General features: G+C 38.1%; 2 protein-coding genes across 4 annotated transcripts; both read left to right on the top strand.

Annotated features, from left to right (window-relative positions):
• LOC117612599 (uncharacterized protein HI_0077-like) lies at positions 1–4420 on the top strand. Of its 3 annotated transcripts, none has more exons than XM_034341279.1 (8): positions 1–458; positions 709–950; positions 1029–1125; positions 2621–2804; positions 2897–2978; positions 3176–3242; positions 3351–3456; positions 4225–4420. In XM_034341279.1, exons 1-7 carry the CDS (start codon positions 30–32, stop codon positions 3414–3416), a joined length of 1167 nt encoding a protein of 388 aa, XP_034197170.1. In that variant the 5' UTR covers positions 1–29; the 3' UTR covers positions 3417–3456; positions 4225–4420. The 3 variants fall into 3 exon arrangements, with proteins under 3 accessions (XP_034197170.1, XP_034197171.1, XP_034197169.1); XM_034341280.1 differs by lacking the exon at positions 4225–4420 and adding an exon at positions 3560–3855; XM_034341278.1 differs by lacking the exon at positions 4225–4420 and having other exon boundaries at positions 3351–3855.
• Positions 4421–5248: 828 nt separating this feature from the next.
• Positions 5249–6073, top strand: LOC117612605 (signaling peptide TAXIMIN 1). Its single transcript, XM_034341285.1, has 2 exons — positions 5249–5500; positions 5755–6073. Exons 1-2 carry the CDS (start codon positions 5391–5393, stop codon positions 5876–5878), a joined length of 234 nt encoding a protein of 77 aa, XP_034197176.1. The 5' UTR covers positions 5249–5390; the 3' UTR covers positions 5879–6073.
• Positions 6074–17157: the final 11084 nt, after the last annotated feature.

Consider the following 17157-nt stretch of genomic DNA (forward strand, 5'->3'; position numbering starts at 1 on the left):
TCGATGAATGGGAGGTCACATGAAATGAAATGCAGCGTCTGAAACTGAAACCCATGCTTTCTCCAACATTACAACGCTCCTTGTGTTCCCATGTCCCTTTCTTATTCTGCCTCAAAATCAACTCCTTTTCTTCTTCTTCTTCCTTGCAATGTTCACCTTGGACTGGTCTGCAAACCTGGAGAGAGTCCCCACTCAATGAGAATCGTTGCTGGGGACCCAAAGGCCCAAAACCTCAGCCACTACAGTCACAGCCGTCTTCTCTTAACAGCGATGACAGTCCAATGGTGTCATCAGCTTCCTCTCTTGCAGAGCTTGGTGCTCTGGTTCTCTCCACCAGTGACCCTCTCGCCAAATCCAAGCTTTCCCATCTTGCTTTTTCCAGGTGGCGCCTAGAGAACCTTCCAATTGGCTCGTGTGAACCCCCTCCTCGACCCGCTCGCCCTCTCAAACCTCAACTGGTTTGTTTCTCTGTTCCTTAAAAATACATTTTTTTTGTAATTTATAAATAATGATAAAGCTTTGTACTTGTTGCCTTTGAGGGTATTTTTAATATTCCCTTGAATTGGGTATTGCATATTTTCTCATGCAAATTTCCTGTTTCCAGTGTTTTAATTTATATTAATTTTTTCTGAACAAACTATAAAGATGTATACAATGCTTATGCACATCTGTGGGCACTCATTTTTGCCATGTACTATGTGAATTCAGGTTTCCCCGAAAGAAATTCCAGCTCCCAAGAACTCGGGTTTGCCTCTTAATGCTTATATGCTTCATAATCTTGCTCATGTTGAGCTCAATGCGATTGACTTGGCTTGGGATACTGTTGTTCGTTTTTCACCTTTTAGTGAGACTCTAGGGGAGGGATTTTTTGCTGACTTTGCTCATGTCGCTGACGATGAGAGTCGCCATTTTGCTTGGTGTTCTCAGAGACTTGCTGAACTTGGTTTCAAGTGAGGAGAGTAGTTACTTTGGGTACATAATTGGTTGTTGTTTCTTAGGTTGACTTGTAACTTTGCTTTTGTGACAAGTTATGGAGACATGCCTGCTCATAATCTGCTTTGGAGGGAGTGTGAGAAATCATCTGAAAATGTTGCTGCACGTTTGGCAGTGATCCCTCTAGTCCAGGTAATATCCATAAACCCTATGTTATGTCTAATATTTAAAAAAACAACATTTTTCTCAGCCAATAGATCAGACATAAACAAGCTGAGATGCATGTCATTGCATCTTAGGTATCCATATATAATGTAACGGTTGAGAAAAATGTCCTTATTAAAACTTCTTGAAGAAAAAATATGTTGTTTTTTCCATGCGATAACAATCTGTGACATCCCTCAATACCAATGTTTTGTGTTGACTATTGTCTGGTGATTGGCAACATCTCCAATTGCAGTGTTGCATAGTTTAAAATCTTCACATGTGTGCAATGTATATGTAATCAGTTTCTCTTGCTTTGTTGTGTAACATGTTGTTATCTTGTCAGACTATCAATCAGGATAGTTTAATTGGTTAAGTTGTGTCTGAATCTGCAGTCTTGATTTGCTAGACATTCTGGAAAGAGATCATCCTTTATATATATAATATATGTATGTAGTATTTGAAAACTTTTATTTGAATGTATTTATCGATAATATTCACATGTTTTATGTATAATTTCTCTCAAAATTATTATGTCCTTCTCCAAATAAAGAGAGCTTTATGACCTTTGTATATATTTGTATGGAATGTTGAGGAAGTGTAAGCCTATACGGTTGATACTACATGGGATCAAGTTGTAAAAGTTCGTGGTTTTTAGAACAATGGCTGCTCCAAAAATTGAAAATAAATAAATTGGAATAATGAATTTTTTGAATCTGTAGAACTTTTGTCAAATTATGGTGAGGTCTAGAGGATTGTTGAGCTAAATTATAGGAAGAAAGCGCGAGAAGCCTAGATTAGTGCTGTAACAGTTGACTGATTTATTATATAAACTCTTCTGCTGCTTGTTCTACCTTTAGCTACTATGACCAAATTTTGGATTTCTAGTGATGCATATTGGACACAAAAACAAATGATTTTGCGATAATGTTTGATGTCGCATAACTGTGTTGCATCTACTTGCCCTTACTGCAGGCAGGATTGGCATTGTCTTGAACTCTTAGTTTTCCTTCAATTAATTTACCTGACACGTACTTCTTGAGGCTATTTTTTAACATTGATAACTCGTTAAGAATGATGGGCATTTGCTTCTTTAAAAGCTAAGATTTGGTGCTGTTTATAATACCAAGAAAAATTGGAGATGGTTGATTGATTGCAAGATAATTTCCTCATCAGTCACTCCATGAACATCTGGATATATAGTTATCTGGATATATAGTTAATTTGAGGATGGATGACTTAAGAAACATTAGTTTTCCCCCCAACATTTTAGCATGTTGTTATTAACCAATTTAAGGGTAGACTCCTTGGTAAGAAAGGGAAGAAAAGAATGCACACATGTGTACACGTGTTCTGCACACACATTAAAAAAAGGGACAAAGAGAAAGCAAGAAAGAAAAGAAAAGAAAAGAATTTAATCTTTGTTTCGTCCAGATTTATTGTCTTTAGCTTATATTTGATGAGTTGTAATCCTTGGTTTTAGGAAGCTCGAGGACTAGATGCTGGACCACGACTTGTGCAAAAATTGGTTGGCTTTGGAGATCTCAGGACATCAGACATTGTAGCTAGAATTGCTGATGAAGAAGTTGCACATGTGGCTGTTGGAGTCCATTGGTTTGTTGATGTCTGTCAGAAAATGGATTGTACCCCATCTTCCGCATTTAAAGGTTGGCTGTCCCTTCATATTTCCTGTGTATATATTCTCATCTATTGTCCTACTACATTCTTAGAGCACGGATTTTTTACAATAACCATGCAGACTTGTTAAAAGAGTATAATGTGGAGTTGAGAGGGCCCTTCAATTATTCTGCTCGTGATGAGGCTGGCATTCCTCGTGATTGGTGAGCAAATTGTATTTCTTGGCAGTTCTTTGGATTGGTATTAATTAGGAAGAGTTTTTGTACAAAATGTCACTATTAAATATCAAGTTCAACTTTGTTATATCTTTTTGAAAAATGACTTAAATTCTCGTTCTAGTCTGCATGTTTAAAAATATATCTTCATGGAATCATAACAATTTGATTCATCTCCTCTACAGGTATGACTTACCTACAAATGACCAGGATAAGAATAAGAAAAAGGATAAAACTGGGAAGCTTACGGAGGTATGTGATCCTAGCATTACATGCTCCGTGGAACTAATTTCAGAACTTTATTATTTATCTTTTATCCTTTGGCAAATGGATACTGTTAACATCTCAACTATTATTCAGGTTTATGGTAGGCTTGCTTCCATAATTTCCATGGAGAGTGAGAACTCAAGTTTGAACAGGCCTTAGTTGTTTTGCTTCAGCAAATGTTTTCGTCTCCGAGCAATTGGTATGAAGCATATCCTCGTATATGGTTGCACACTTTCTTTCTTTCATGTGCGTTCGCAAGAAGCATTACAACCCAGTTACCTATCTTGCTGATTTTTCTTCAGGGCATCACCTAATTTGGCATGTTTAGAGAAGAGAGAAAGCGACATCATACTAGATCTAGAAAAGTGCACATATTTTTGAGTTATTATCTTTACCCTCATCTTCAATTTCTTTCTTTTTCTGCTCAACAGAAAAATTCAAGTACAAAAGCTGTTGTCAAATTCTTGTCTACTTCTGGGTCACAGTTGTAGTTTTTTTTCTTCTTTCTTGTTTTTGTTAAGATGCTTCACTATTATAGTTTTTTCTTGTAAATTTTGTACATGCATTTGTTATATGTACGATTATAGAAGTTCTCTCTCCTTTTCTTTTCTGGCATCCAAGCCGGTCAAAGAAATTGGCCAAAATAATGAGAGTCGGAATTAAAATGTGGTGGGATGCATAATTTAGCACGTGGCTCACATGGCCATAGGAGATGCAAATAACCTCTCGCATCACTACCTACACGCGTAGGCGACTTCTCTTCTCAAACTTGCTTTGCACATCTGTTCTTCATTTAATACGACACGCTAAGGAATCATGGGCTCACCGCCACACTAGCTTTGTTGACAAAATATCTCATAAGTCTTTTTCTTTGGCTCCACACAAAAATGTCTATTTGAGAATATGAAAAAATAATATAAAAAAAAGGTCATATAGACATCTATTTAACTACAACCTACTTTTCCAGGTGGCAGCCCATATGGACATCTTTCAGTTCACCTGGCACATCGTCATTGCTGTGAAATTATTTGCTACGTCAAAATACTACGAGCGGTTTGGGGCACTTTAATAGCCTTAGATTTAAACTTCATGACATTTTGATAAGGATGACAACATAACGGTTTGGGGCCGAATATGACAATATTATCCTTGTTTCAGCTTCTTATATGTGCCTTCGTGCCTCATCCCCAATAACAATTTTCGGGAAATCCTCCTCCTCGTCTTGTCGAGGGGCTTTCTCTCAAACCCGGCCTGAATTCCAGATAATTTTTATATAAAAAAATATTTATCCTACATTATAACATTTATTTCAACTTTAACTATCAATCACATTTAATTGACCTATAAAATTCAATGAAACTGCTCATAATCATCTCAATTTTATTTTAGAAAACTAAATAAATATTAAATTATATATTTATTGATTATATTATAATAATACATAGTAATCTTATATGTAAATTATTTTGGTATGGGGATAACAATACCATTCTGGCCTGTACCTGATCGGGAATTTTTAAAATTCGGAGATCTTCGTACCGGGCCTAATTTTTCCCCAAAATCTTCCCTCGTTAGGGTTGAGGACCCAACAAGGGTATTTTCCATCTTTAGTAATGTGTGTGTGAAAAACTCTTCATCCCCTTATCGTTTAGACTATCACTTGTATTAAAAAGAAAAAAACTCCATATCTCTTGTTACAAAATATGAGTGGAGAATTAAAAAAAAAAAAAACATAATAATAGTCACTCTTTTTATTATTTAAAAAAAAAAGTTGAAAAATACATGGTTTAGAATGTAAAACTTTATTCCGAAAGTATATAGGGTAAGTGTAAAAGATTCCTGTTAGGAAAAGAAAAGGTACAAGATTCGATGCTTTAAATATGTTTTTAATATTTAAATATTTTTTAATTGAAAACCAATACAGATTTTTCGTAATCATGCATATCCCACTGGTTGCGTTGGTAAAAGAAAATAGAAAAGCACAAGAAACTTCCAACAATACAACACACAACGTGTGCCGTCTCCCATTACTTAAACAAGTCTCTCTCCATTCTCTTCTCTCTCAACTCTCAAGCAGTTGCTGCTGAAGAACCAAAATCCCAGAAAAAAGAAGAAGAAAGAAAGTGAGAGAAAATGTGCTCTTCAGAAGGTGATTGCAGGCCTCTGGGCTTTCTGCTCGGCCTTCCTTTTGCTCTCCTCTCCCTCGTCCTCTCCATCGTCGGCATCGTTATCTGGATCGTCGGGTACAATTCCTTCTGCCTTTCTCAATTCAATTGATTTTCAGGCATATGGGTCATCTGGGCAATCTCTAATTTTCTTGGTTCTTAACTTGTTATGCGGTTTCATTCAATTTGGTCATATGGGTTTTTGAAATTATGCGATTTTTATGCAATCTGATATTTCGTAGTGCCTGGAGCTTGTTGATTTTGAAGTTTGGGTCTGATTGGTTTTTTTGTTTTTATTTTTGGGTGGGGGTAATCTTCTTTTATCGGTGTAGATTGTTGCTGACTTGCATATGCCCGTGCTGTTTGTGCGTGACGGTGGTCGTGGAGTTGGCTCTGGAGTTGGTCAAAGCCCCAATTCATGTGATGGAGTGGTTCACTTCTCAAATCCCCTGCTAATCTCATCTCATTCAGATTGTTTAAATTTTTTTTAAAAATATTTTTATTCTTTTTATTTTTAGTTTAGTTTTATCACTGAGTTTGGTGTTTTATATTCATCATCACACTGTGTTTACTGTGTACTGTTTATGTATTCCATGGAGGTGAATATGTAGAATTCTATGTGAATTTGAGTGGAAAAAAACCCATAAAAACTCCACAGCAACTCATCAAAACCCATAAAAAAATTCAGAGTAAAAAAAATGATCATCACCATTCTGAAACTTAACCATTATACTCAAAACAGCAATTCAATTCACATTATATTACAATAAAATTCAATCCCTAATTCAAAAATCATCAAGTAACTGCCTTGATATCAGTGAAGGATGGCTTTGGTGAGGCTCTGGCTGTTATCTGCCTTTGGGTGGAGGTGCGTGAATTGAGTGGGGTAGCTAGCTGTGCGGGGGAGGTGGGTGGCTGTGGGATTGGTGGGCGTACATTTTTACGGCACATCCACACCTCCAAGGGGATCAAAACCAGCTCTTCCATGGGGATTTTCCAATTTTCAGATCCCCCTTTGCCCCGAGGAATTCGCTGATGTTCATGTCCTGCAGCTGGCTTTGGGTGGCTGCTGTGAGCTCTTTGTTTTAAAACCAATGCTGTAGAGGTAGCGGTGCCTTTGCGTCTGCCTGCTCTGCCCCTGTGTCTTAAACCATGGCTGCTGGTTTTATGTTTGCCCTTGTTCTATAATTTGGTCAAACTAATATAATGTGCATAAGAATTCCCTTTATGGTTAAACAAAACTCATTAACACACAACTTTTTCCTGCGAAACTCTTTTTTTTCCTTGGAAGCCACAACTGGAAGCGAAAACAAAACTGAAAACAGAGCGAATGGACTACGAAAAACCCATCTTGTGTTCATGATGCTCTAACCTACGTGAGCTTCTGGATTCTCAAAGGATTGCTTGGCAGAGGTTTTCACAGCCCGCGCATCCAGAAGAATGGGAAGCTTTTGGACATTTTTCGCATGTTTTCTTTTTTCATTCTTTAGGTTTAGGTTATGAGAATCTGAGTTATTTGATAAAGGGTTTGATGCAGGGGAAACAAAAATTCAAAAGAGAATTAGGGAGATGGAGAAAGTAGAAGAGAGGTTGTAAGTGTTTGTTGTGGACTACCAGCATTCTTTTGGCTTTGAAGGGTTGCTCTGCTATGTTCTGTTGTTTAGATAGTCCAAATATGATCAGTGGCGAATCTAGGAATATTTCTTCCCCTCCTGGGTCGACATGTAAAGTTCTCAAAAAAATTTAGACAAAAAATACCCGTAAAAATGAAACTCATTAGTATTGTCAATCATGATTCATGAAAGAAAGTCTCATTACCATACAAATTTTTCTTAACAGTTTTGCTTGAAGCATTACCTTTGAGTATGTTTAATTTCTGAGTTGTAACACATACATACCCAAGCTAGTAAGATCATCCTTCACTTGAAATTGAAAGAACTTTTGTCATGATAATTTGTTAAGCTAAGGATAAAAGGGGGATTTACTGATTGGCTTCTCATAAATATATTTTCAATCCCTTCTGCTAGCAAGGATAAAATCCGATTGTCCATTGTATGTTTGGCCCACATACGCTTCTTGTATGTGTGACATTTATTTATTTTTTGTTCAAAGGAGGCAAACTTGCAGATAACAAACAAGAGCTGCTTATGAAACAAAACTTGCTCAAGCCAAATCACAGGATGAAGGTAGTCACTCATGATACAAAAGAGATCAGAAAAACATAAAAAATGGGGCTGGGAATTGAGGGGGTTGTCAGGCTGGGAATAGGGTCGACATAGTTTTGATCGCTTATTCGGATCGGATGCCTTCTTGTTGAGCTTTATATACAATTTCTCTAAATGGAAGTATTGGTAAGTTATTTTAACAATTTCTGTCTAAATGAAAATACTGGAAACTGATGATGATTCCCTTCAATGACACAAAATCTTCTAATTTTTTAGGGTGAATAAAGGGCAACGGAGTTGGTCCCCGGTTGGCCGGCAATAGGTGGGGGTTATTGGTCGGCAGTAGGTGTAGTGGCGGCTGGCCCGAAGGGGGATTGCCGGAAGTGGACATGTGGCATAATGTGCTTTCTTTAGAAGGAGTGGCATTGTATGTAATTTTGATGTTTTACGTTATTGTAAAATTAGGTACTACTTTTTGGTCTTTGGCCTTATGCTAATTATGTGAAATTGTATTTCTATCTTTCAAATTAGTAAACTATATAGTGTTTAAAATGAAGCTCCCTGTTACTAGGGAGATTAGAGGCTCAAATTCGGGATCTCAGTGTGCTTTTTGGAAAGAAAAAAAAACTTCGGCATTTGGAGGTACCGAACAAGGTTAAAATCTTTCTTTGGAGGCCAAGTTTAAATATTTTGCCTACATCACTAAATCTTGTTCAAAGGAAGGTACTGGCTTTGACTTCTTGTTTTGGTTGTGAGACTGCAACGGAGGATGTTGTCCATGCTTTCAGGGGATGTAAACGAAGTAGACAATTTTGGGCACAAACTTCCTTCAATGTTGATTTGGTGGGCATACAAGGTTCCTTTGCTGACTTTTTGGAGGTTATGTTTCATACATTTTCAACAAGCGATTTTGGAACGGTTTGTGTGCTGTTGTTGGAGAGTTTAGAAGCTTCGCAATGATGTGCTCTACGGAAAGGAAGTTGATGGGCTTACTGAGGTCGTTGAATGGACCATGGAGTTTTTGGAGCAGTTCAAAATTCATAATGCTCACACTAAGCCAGCAAGGGTGCCACATTTCATTAGGTATTAAACCTCATTCTTCTCTTTTGTTATTGAATTGTGATGGAGCTCTTGGAAAAGAAGGTTGTAATTGAGGGGTTGGTGGTGTCTTAAGGGACTCTGAGGGTAATTTTATTTGGGGGTTTGCAGATAAGGGTCCAGCAGGTTTGGATGTTTTGGGTACTGAATGTGTTGATATACACAAGGTTTGATGAAGGCTGTCGAGTTGGGACTATCTAGTTTTTTGGTAGCATCCGACTTGCAAGAAATGGTGGCTTTACTGAAGGGTGACGGTGAGCTATGGAGTAATTTGGGACATATTGTGGACGACACTAGAAGGTTGATGGTGCAGTTGCGTATTGTTGATGTTTGTTTTCAACCGCGATTGGGGAATTGAGTAGCCCATTCTATGGCGCAATTTGGATTGCGAGAACAACGTCCATCTTTCTAGGATGGTTTAGCTTCTTACTAGCTAGTATCAATGTTGGTAATAGACATGGAGGGTGGGTAGTTTTATTACTTTCGGATGTTGTGGTACTCTTTTTTCTTGATCGGATTTCTTCCATTGGGGGTTTTTATGGCAAGGTTTTAATGATGCCATTTCTTTTTTGCATCCTGTTTTGTTTGCAAATTGTACCTTTGTTGGTTGGTATGAAAGTTTCTTACTCTTTGATTTTTTTTTTTTCAAAAATAAAAATAAAAATGATAGCTTCCTAAATTTTATACCCTAATTGCCAATTGATGATAATATATGCGAAATTATGGTTTGTTTTATTGGATGAGATTTGTGTTTTGATTAAAGTTTATTGATAGCATTTTTTTTTTCATTAATTGATTAAGGCTTATGTTTTAATTAATTGATTTTACGATTTTGTGTTTTGATCAATTGATTAGGAATGAAAGTGCTATTTTTAATTTTTCAATGTTATTTTCTTATATAAAAATGTCTGAATTTTTACAATGTGACTCATGATGGCCTAAGAATTTGATCGGCCTCATATGACAGCATTTGAGATTTGACACGATAGAGCGCAACACAGGTAGTAAATTGATTGAGGGGAGAGATCTTAAAGGGGATTTGGTGGTTTAGGAAGTATTTATTCAAATTTTTTCTTGTGAAATGTTAGTAATTTCTCTCTAACTTCTCTTTTGGATATTCTCCCTTCTTCTCATGATAAGTGTCACTTTCCTTACACTTAAAACAATGTCATTAATGCATCACACAACTAGTTTTTGTTTTCCAAGTTTACCTTTATTGAATGTATTAACTCTTTTTTAAAAACAAGCTAATTTTTTTTACAACTTTCTCACTACCTTGTTAAAAAATTAAATAAAAAAATAAAAATTGAAAGTTATTTTTTTTTATTTTTTTTTTCCAAAAAGGACGTATGTTTTGTTAAACACAAAATAATGATGATATCACTTTCATGATAACAATTTCTAAAAAAGAGGGTTCCTTCCTAACATTCCTACATTTCCTTTGGTATAAAGGTAGGACCGCCCAACAAAATGTATATTCTCTGGTATAAAGGTGGGACGGTCCAACAAAATGTATATCTTTGGGATGACCAGAACATCCAATCCGACAATTACTCTCTCCGTACTGTGGCTTCCAAGGAAACTTGATTGACACGACAAATCGTTCAAATTCAGACGAAAAATAAAATATCGTTCAAATTTTACCATCAGTCGTTTCATTTCACCAGGGATAAGATATGCACAATTTGAGGAGAGAGAGAGAGAGAGAGTCCTGCAATTTGACCGCCCTGCTGCTAAAACACTAGTAAATATAGTAGTGTTTTTTCCTCTAGAGAAAGAAAGTGAGCGAAAACAAGTAAGAAAGTGATGGTGAAGCGGAGGAGCAGGAGCGAAGCGCATCTGAGCAAGGATTCGAAGGTCGAAGTTTGTAGCAACGAAGAGGGTTACAGAGGTGCATGGTTCCCAGCCTTCTTCATTTTCTTCTTTGTTGAGGGATCTGAGGGTCTGCAGTAAGAGACTCTGGCCTCGGACGATGACCCAAACAAGCCACATATTGAGCTCGTTCACGCGAGCTCCATCCGCCCAGTGCCTCCTCCTACTGACAATCCTGACCAGCCCTTTGAGCCTGCCGACGTCGTAGACGCCTCTTACATTGATGTTTGGTGGGTCGGGGTTGTAATGAGGTGTGAGGATGACAAGTCTGATCTGCTTGAGTTAAAGCGCTCTGAGCTGCGCCCTCATTGGGATTTTCTCAAAGGCAAATGGGCTCGACCCCGGAAGAAGGTACTAGTGGGTTCTACATTTTAATAATTATTATGCTTGTGGGTTTGTTTTTTTAATACAGGATTTGTACTTGGTTTATGCTTGCAAGTTACATGGGCTTTCTTTTGTTTATTTATGAATTTTCTTTGGATCTTGACCATTGGTTTTCATGATTTAAGAACATGGAGGTTGTTTATTGTACATTGGCCTGGGCCTTGTTCTGCTTTTAGATTCTTCTTTTTTTCCTTAAAAAGATTTCTATTTTCCTGAAAAGATAAATCTTTTTATGTTGTTGCACTCAAAGGTTCTTTCTTTCATGTCTTCTCTTTGTTTTTTGTATCTCAAATTAGGATCTTGTGATTTTATAGAGTTTTAAATTTGGATTTATTGAGGTCTTTACTTATATGTTTGCAAGTTCATGCCTTTCCAGTTCATTTGCAATTTTGAGGGACGATAGAAATTTCTATATGCTGTGCTTCTAATTCTAATAGAAAGAAAACTGATATTTCTCACTAATTGTTCAAAGAGGATGGTGGGATCAGTTTTCAGCCCTGGGACAGCAGTGGAAGTGAATCTCAGCAAAGAACATATATTTGTTAACAATATAACAGCTGGAGAGTGGTCACGTGCTTCTCTCGTGAGTGTTAGTTAGGCTTGTTAGTTAGTTAGGCTTGTCAGCTATATAAACTTCAGATTAAGCATTGTTTTATATCAGTAAGAATTGTAACAGATTGTTAACAACAGAAATACAGATCTCTCTTTCTCTTCTTTCAACTTTCTCTCCCAAATACCAAAACCTAACTTTCTTTCCTCCATAGTTAACATGGTATCAGAGCTTCGGCTCTTTGATTCCTGATCATTTTTTTTTTTGCTTCCGCTCTTCTATATCATACTCAATCTCCGATTGTATCAATGGCGATTCGTTGAATGCAGATGCTTTCCTCAAGTCTGATACTATCTCTGCTGATTTTGCAAGTGTTTGTCGTCAACTTTCTTCGAGCATTGTTCTTCTTGACTCGATGATCCATTCATCTTTGGTATGCTGATTCTGTCCTCAATTTCTGTTTAAGTTTGAAGTGATTTCCCTAAGAGCACGAAGCATGCTCTGTAATTTCTTGAAGCACGAAGCCGATTTTTCTGTTTATCTGTTGCACGAAGCAATCTTTTAATTCTTGAAGCACGAAGCAATTTTTCAATTCGAAGCACGAAGCAATTTCTCTGTTTTCTTGAAGCACGAAGCAATTTCTTGGATCTGTTTTCTTGGAAGATCATCTTTTGATTTGTTGAAGCAATTTCTGATTCTTTGATTCTATACTGCCATGACAATCACTGCTCCGAAAATTGAGACTTTATTAGGTGTTTTGACTATTAAGTTGAATGATGATAATTTTGTGAAATGGAACTATCAATTGGAGTCTGTTCTTCAAGGATACGACTTATATGGCCATTTTGATGGCTCTTCTGTGTGTCCATCTAAATACGTTATCTCTGAGTCAGAAGGAGTTACAACTGAGCTCACTGAGAACTATCGTCAATGGATTCAAGTTGATAAATCCTTGCTAAGTTTGCTTCTTGCAACACTGTCTGATGAGGCAATAGAGTATGTCATTGGTTGTAAATCGGCCAGGGATGCGTGGCTAAGCCTCACAGATAGATATGCCTCTGTCTCAAGAGCTCGTGTCAATCAACTCAAAACTGAGTTGCACACTATCCACAAGGGTGGTGATTCGGTCGAAAAATTCTTGCTTCGTCTAAAGCACATACGAGATCAGTTGGCAGCAGCAGGATTTAAGCTCTCAGATGATGACATTATCATTGCAGCTTTAAATGGATTACCACAGGAATTCGACATGATCAAGACTGTGCTCATTGCAAGGGAAACACCTATAGCTCTTAAGGAGTTCAGAGCTCAGTTGCTATCTGTTGAAAAGAATATTGAATCCAGAATGTTAGCAATGAATCATTCCATGACTGGTATGATGAGTGTCAGTCCATTTGAAATTGGCTCATCATCTCATTCTCAAGATGCTTCTCAGACTCAGGGTACTGCCTCTACAGTTGGTACCATCACTCCTCACCCCCAAGCTTCATTTCCTATGGGCTTTAATAGGGATAAATCCCAGACAAATACTTCTCATGGTGCTTATCAGTCTTCAGAGTTCTCTCCTTCTTCTTATCAGACTAATAATACATCAGGCTCTACCAATCATTTTGTTCCTCGCGGTAGAGGCTCTATCAATGGTCGATTCCATAATCACAATAGCAACAGAGGAGGTTTTTCACCACGGTTTCCTTCTGCTCCAAGATCACAGGCCATCCCTGAGTGCCAAATCTGCAATAAGAGAGGACATACGGCACCAAACTGTTACTATAGAATTCCAGATAACTCATCCACACCTATCCTTGAGTGTCAAATCTGTGGCAAGAAAGGGCACATAGCATTGAACTGTTATCATCGAGCCAACTTTGCATACCAAGGTGCTCCTCCTCCACATTCTATTCAAGCTATGGCAGCCAATATGTCCTATACTCCAAATGATCTATGGATAGCAGACAGTGGAGCTTCCCATCACATGACACCCAATGTGCATCAATTGCAAGCTTCTGCTCCTTACTCTTCTGAAGACAAGATTACTATAGGCAATGGGGAAGGTCTGAGCATTGACCATATTGGCCATTCTATTTTATCCGCCTTACCAGGCACTTTACACTTAAATAAAGTGTATCATGTTCCTAAACTTGCAGCCAATCTGTTATCTGTGTATCAACTATGCAAGGATAATAACTGCAATGTTATTTTTGATGAGTATCACATATACGTGCAGGACAAGCAAACTCACAGGATTCTGTACAAAGGTCAGAGTGACAAAGGGCTCTATCCCATTCCACAAGTTCATCCTCAACCTTCACAAATTCACAAGTCACCCTTGGATTCTTCAATTTCTGTCATAGCAAATAAAGATGCAGCCAATGATAAAGCCTTGTCTCTACCTCCAGCAGCACAAGGGAATTCAAGACCTCATGCACTCTTGGGTCAACAAGTCAAAACCAAGCTGTGGCATCTTCGACTGGGCCATTCTTCCAATGATGTTCTTCATCACATGTTAAAGGTTTCTAATATTCCTTTGTCTGTTGATTCCACAACTGAGATGTGTGACTCTTGTTTACAAGGCAAAATGCACAAATTGCCCTTTTCTTCCTCTTCTACCACTAGTCTTAGACCATTTACTAAGCTGCATACAGATGTTTGGGGCCCTTCCAATGTTGCAGCTCTAGGTGGTTATAGATACTTTCTCACCATTATAGACGATTGTACACGCTACATGTGAGTATTTCCCTTGATCAATAAATCAGAAGTTTCATCTGTTTTCATAAAGTTTCATGCCTATATTGTGACTCATTATCAAGCTCAAGTTCAGTTTTTGCAATCTGATGGTGGTGGTGAATATATTAGTCACATGTTCAAAGATTTTCTAGCTTCTAAAGGCATTCTTCATCAGCTCTCTTGTCCTTATACTCCTCAGCAAAATGGATTGGCTGAGAGGAAGAATAGGCATCTTATTGAGACTACTCTTGCTCTATTAACTACAGCTGGGTTATCTCTTCCATTTTGGTTTTATGCTGTGACTCACGCAGCATTCCTGATCAATCGCATGCCAAGTCGAGTTCTTAATATGCTATCTCCATATTATAAGTTGTTTGGTGGCCATCCAGATTTACTATCTCTCAAAATCTTTGGGTCTGCAGTGTATCCTTTGCTGCGTCCCTATAATGCTCACAAGCTTGAACCAAGATCTCATCAATGTATTTTCTTGGGATATTCCATGGGATATAAGGGAGTACTGTGTTATGATCTGAGAACTCATAAGGTTCTCATTTCTAGACATGTCATACATAATGAAGATGTGTTTCCATGTAAGACAACTCAGGTTTCGACTCAAAATCAAAATCAGTCCTCACTGTCAACCTCTAAATCTCAATCTCCACCAGTGGCTGTTATTTTGGCTTCCCTGCCTCAGACATCTCCATCCACACCTGTGCTTCATTCCTCTACATCATTTCCCAATTCTTCTTTCCCCAGATCTCCAGCTCATGATACTCAGATGCTGCCAGTTTTCACGGAAGCACAATTAGAAGTTCTACTTCCCTTTGAGTCTGCCTCTTCACTTATGGACAATTCAGGACCACTTCCTGCACAGGTGCATCCTGCAAACTCTATGAATAATCACCCCATGCAAACTCGTTCCAAGTCTGGTATTGTGCAATCCAAGAAATTCCCAGAATTTTCCAGCTTTCATACACACCTCACCTCCATTTCAGAACCAGACACACCATCTTATTTTAAACAAGCTCTTGGTGATCCAGCATGGAAACAAGCCATGACTGAAGAAATTCAAGCTCTTGATCAACAAGGAACATGGACTCTTGTTCCTTCTCCTCCAAATACAAATATTGTGGGCTGTAAATGGATTTTTAAGATCAAAAAGAATGCAGATGGCACTATCTCTCGCTATAAGGCCAGATTAGTTGCTCAGGGATTCAGTCAAGAATATGGATTAGATTATGAGGAAACCTTCAGTCCTGTGGTCCGTCATACCACAGTGCGTCTCATTCTTGGTCTTGCTGTCAATTTTCAGTGGGAATTACGGCAGCTGGATGTGAAAAATGCTTTTCTCCATGGTGAGCTTCAAGAAGATGTGTTCATGAAGCAACCTCAAGGCTTTGTCGATTCTCAATATCCTAATCATGTGTGCAAGCTTCAAAAATCTCTCTACGGCCTGAAGCAAGCTCCTCGGGCATGGAATGCAAAGTTCACAGGCTATTTACCTACCTTGGGATTTTCGGTTTCACACTCTGATCCCAGCCTGTTTGTGAAGAAAACTGAAGTTGCTGTTGTAATCTTATTACTCTATGTTGATGATATAATCATCACAGGTTCTGACCCTTCACTAGTGACATCTGTTATTCAAGCTCTTAGTGAAGTATTTGAGCTTAAAGATCTGGGAAAGCTCAAATATTTTCTTGGTCTTGAGGTGCAATACCATTCAGAAGGGAAAATTTTTGTCAATCAAGCCAAATATGCTAGAGATCTCATCAAAAAGGCATCTATGGAAACATGTAAGCCTTGTAGCACTCCTTCTAAACCTCACCATCAGGTCTTGAAGGATGAAGGTACTTTGCTTTCAAGTCCCACACTCTTTCGTAGCATTGTAGGTGCTCTGCAATACTTGACATTCACAAGACCTGACATTGCCTTTGCTGTCAACACAGTCTGTCAGTTTATGCATAGTCCTACAGATGTTCACCTTAGCTTAGTTAAGCGTATTATCCGGTACTTGCAAGGCACATTGCAGTTTGGTATCACGTTTTCTCCAGGATCCATGCTCTTATCTGGATATTGTGATGCTGATTGGGCTGGTGATCCCAATACACGCAGATCCACCACAGGATATGTTGTTTTTCTCGGTTCCAATCCGATTTCTTGGTCCTCCAAGAAGCAAGCTTCTGTTTCTCGCAGCTCTACAGAAGCAGAGTATCGAGCACTTGCTCACTGTGCTGCAGATATCTCATGGATACGTCAAGTCTTGTGCGATTTGCATATGATAGTTCCTGAAGCTCCTCTCCTACACAGCGACAACTTGTCTGCTCTAGCTCTCAGTGCAAACCCTGTTTTTCATTCTCGTATCAAACACCTGGATGTGGATTTTCACTTCATTAGAGAGCGTGTTCAAAGTAAAGATCTCATTGTTCAATATGTTCCTACAGATGAACAGGTTGCTGATATCTTGACTAAAGGCCTTCATAGTCCGATATTCATCAAACATTGCTCCAATCTCAGCCTTGGCTCTTCCCCAGCTGAGCTTGAGGGGGGGTGTTAACAATATAACAGCTGGAGAGTGGTCACGTGCTTCTCTCGTGAGTGTTAGTTAGGCTTGTTAGTTAGTTAGGCTTGTCAGCTATATAAACTTCAGATTAAGCATTGTTTTATATCAGTAAGAATTGTAACAGATTGTTAACAACAGAAATACAGATCTCTCTTTCTCTTCTTTCAACTTTCTCTCTCAAATACCAAAACCTAACTTTCTTTCCTCCATAGTTAACAAAAGAGGGCAACTTTGTTGTGCCTGATCTTGTCATATGCTCTCCTTTTGTTTGGTTTTGCAGTGAAATTATCAAATTGTTGTGAACTTGTTACAGCAAAGAAGTTTAAGCCATTCAAGTATCAACAATCAACCAAAAAACATAATTTAGACACTCACAGAACCAAGG

Source organism: Prunus dulcis, unplaced genomic scaffold (genome assembly GCF_902201215.1).
Source record: "Prunus dulcis unplaced genomic scaffold, ALMONDv2, whole genome shotgun sequence".
NCBI lineage: Eukaryota > Viridiplantae > Streptophyta > Magnoliopsida > Rosales > Rosaceae > Prunus > Prunus dulcis.

Excerpts from the sequence above, each read along its gene's own strand:
- LOC117612599 (XM_034341279.1), top strand. The coding sequence starts at position 30 with ATGCAGCGTCTGAAACTGAAACCCATGCTTTCTCCAACATTACAACGC. Across the intron at positions 2,805-2,896 it reads CCCATCTTCCGCATTTAAAG|ACTTGTTAAAAGAGTATAAT; the intron begins GTTGGCTGTCCC and ends ATAACCATGCAG. Across the intron at positions 2,979-3,175 it reads GCTGGCATTCCTCGTGATTG|GTATGACTTACCTACAAATG; the intron begins GTGAGCAAATTG and ends TCTCCTCTACAG.
- LOC117612605 (XM_034341285.1), top strand. The coding sequence starts at position 5,391 with ATGTGCTCTTCAGAAGGTGATTGCAGGCCTCTGGGCTTTCTGCTCGGC. Across the intron at positions 5,501-5,754 it reads ATCGTTATCTGGATCGTCGG|ATTGTTGCTGACTTGCATAT; the intron begins GTACAATTCCTT and ends TTATCGGTGTAG.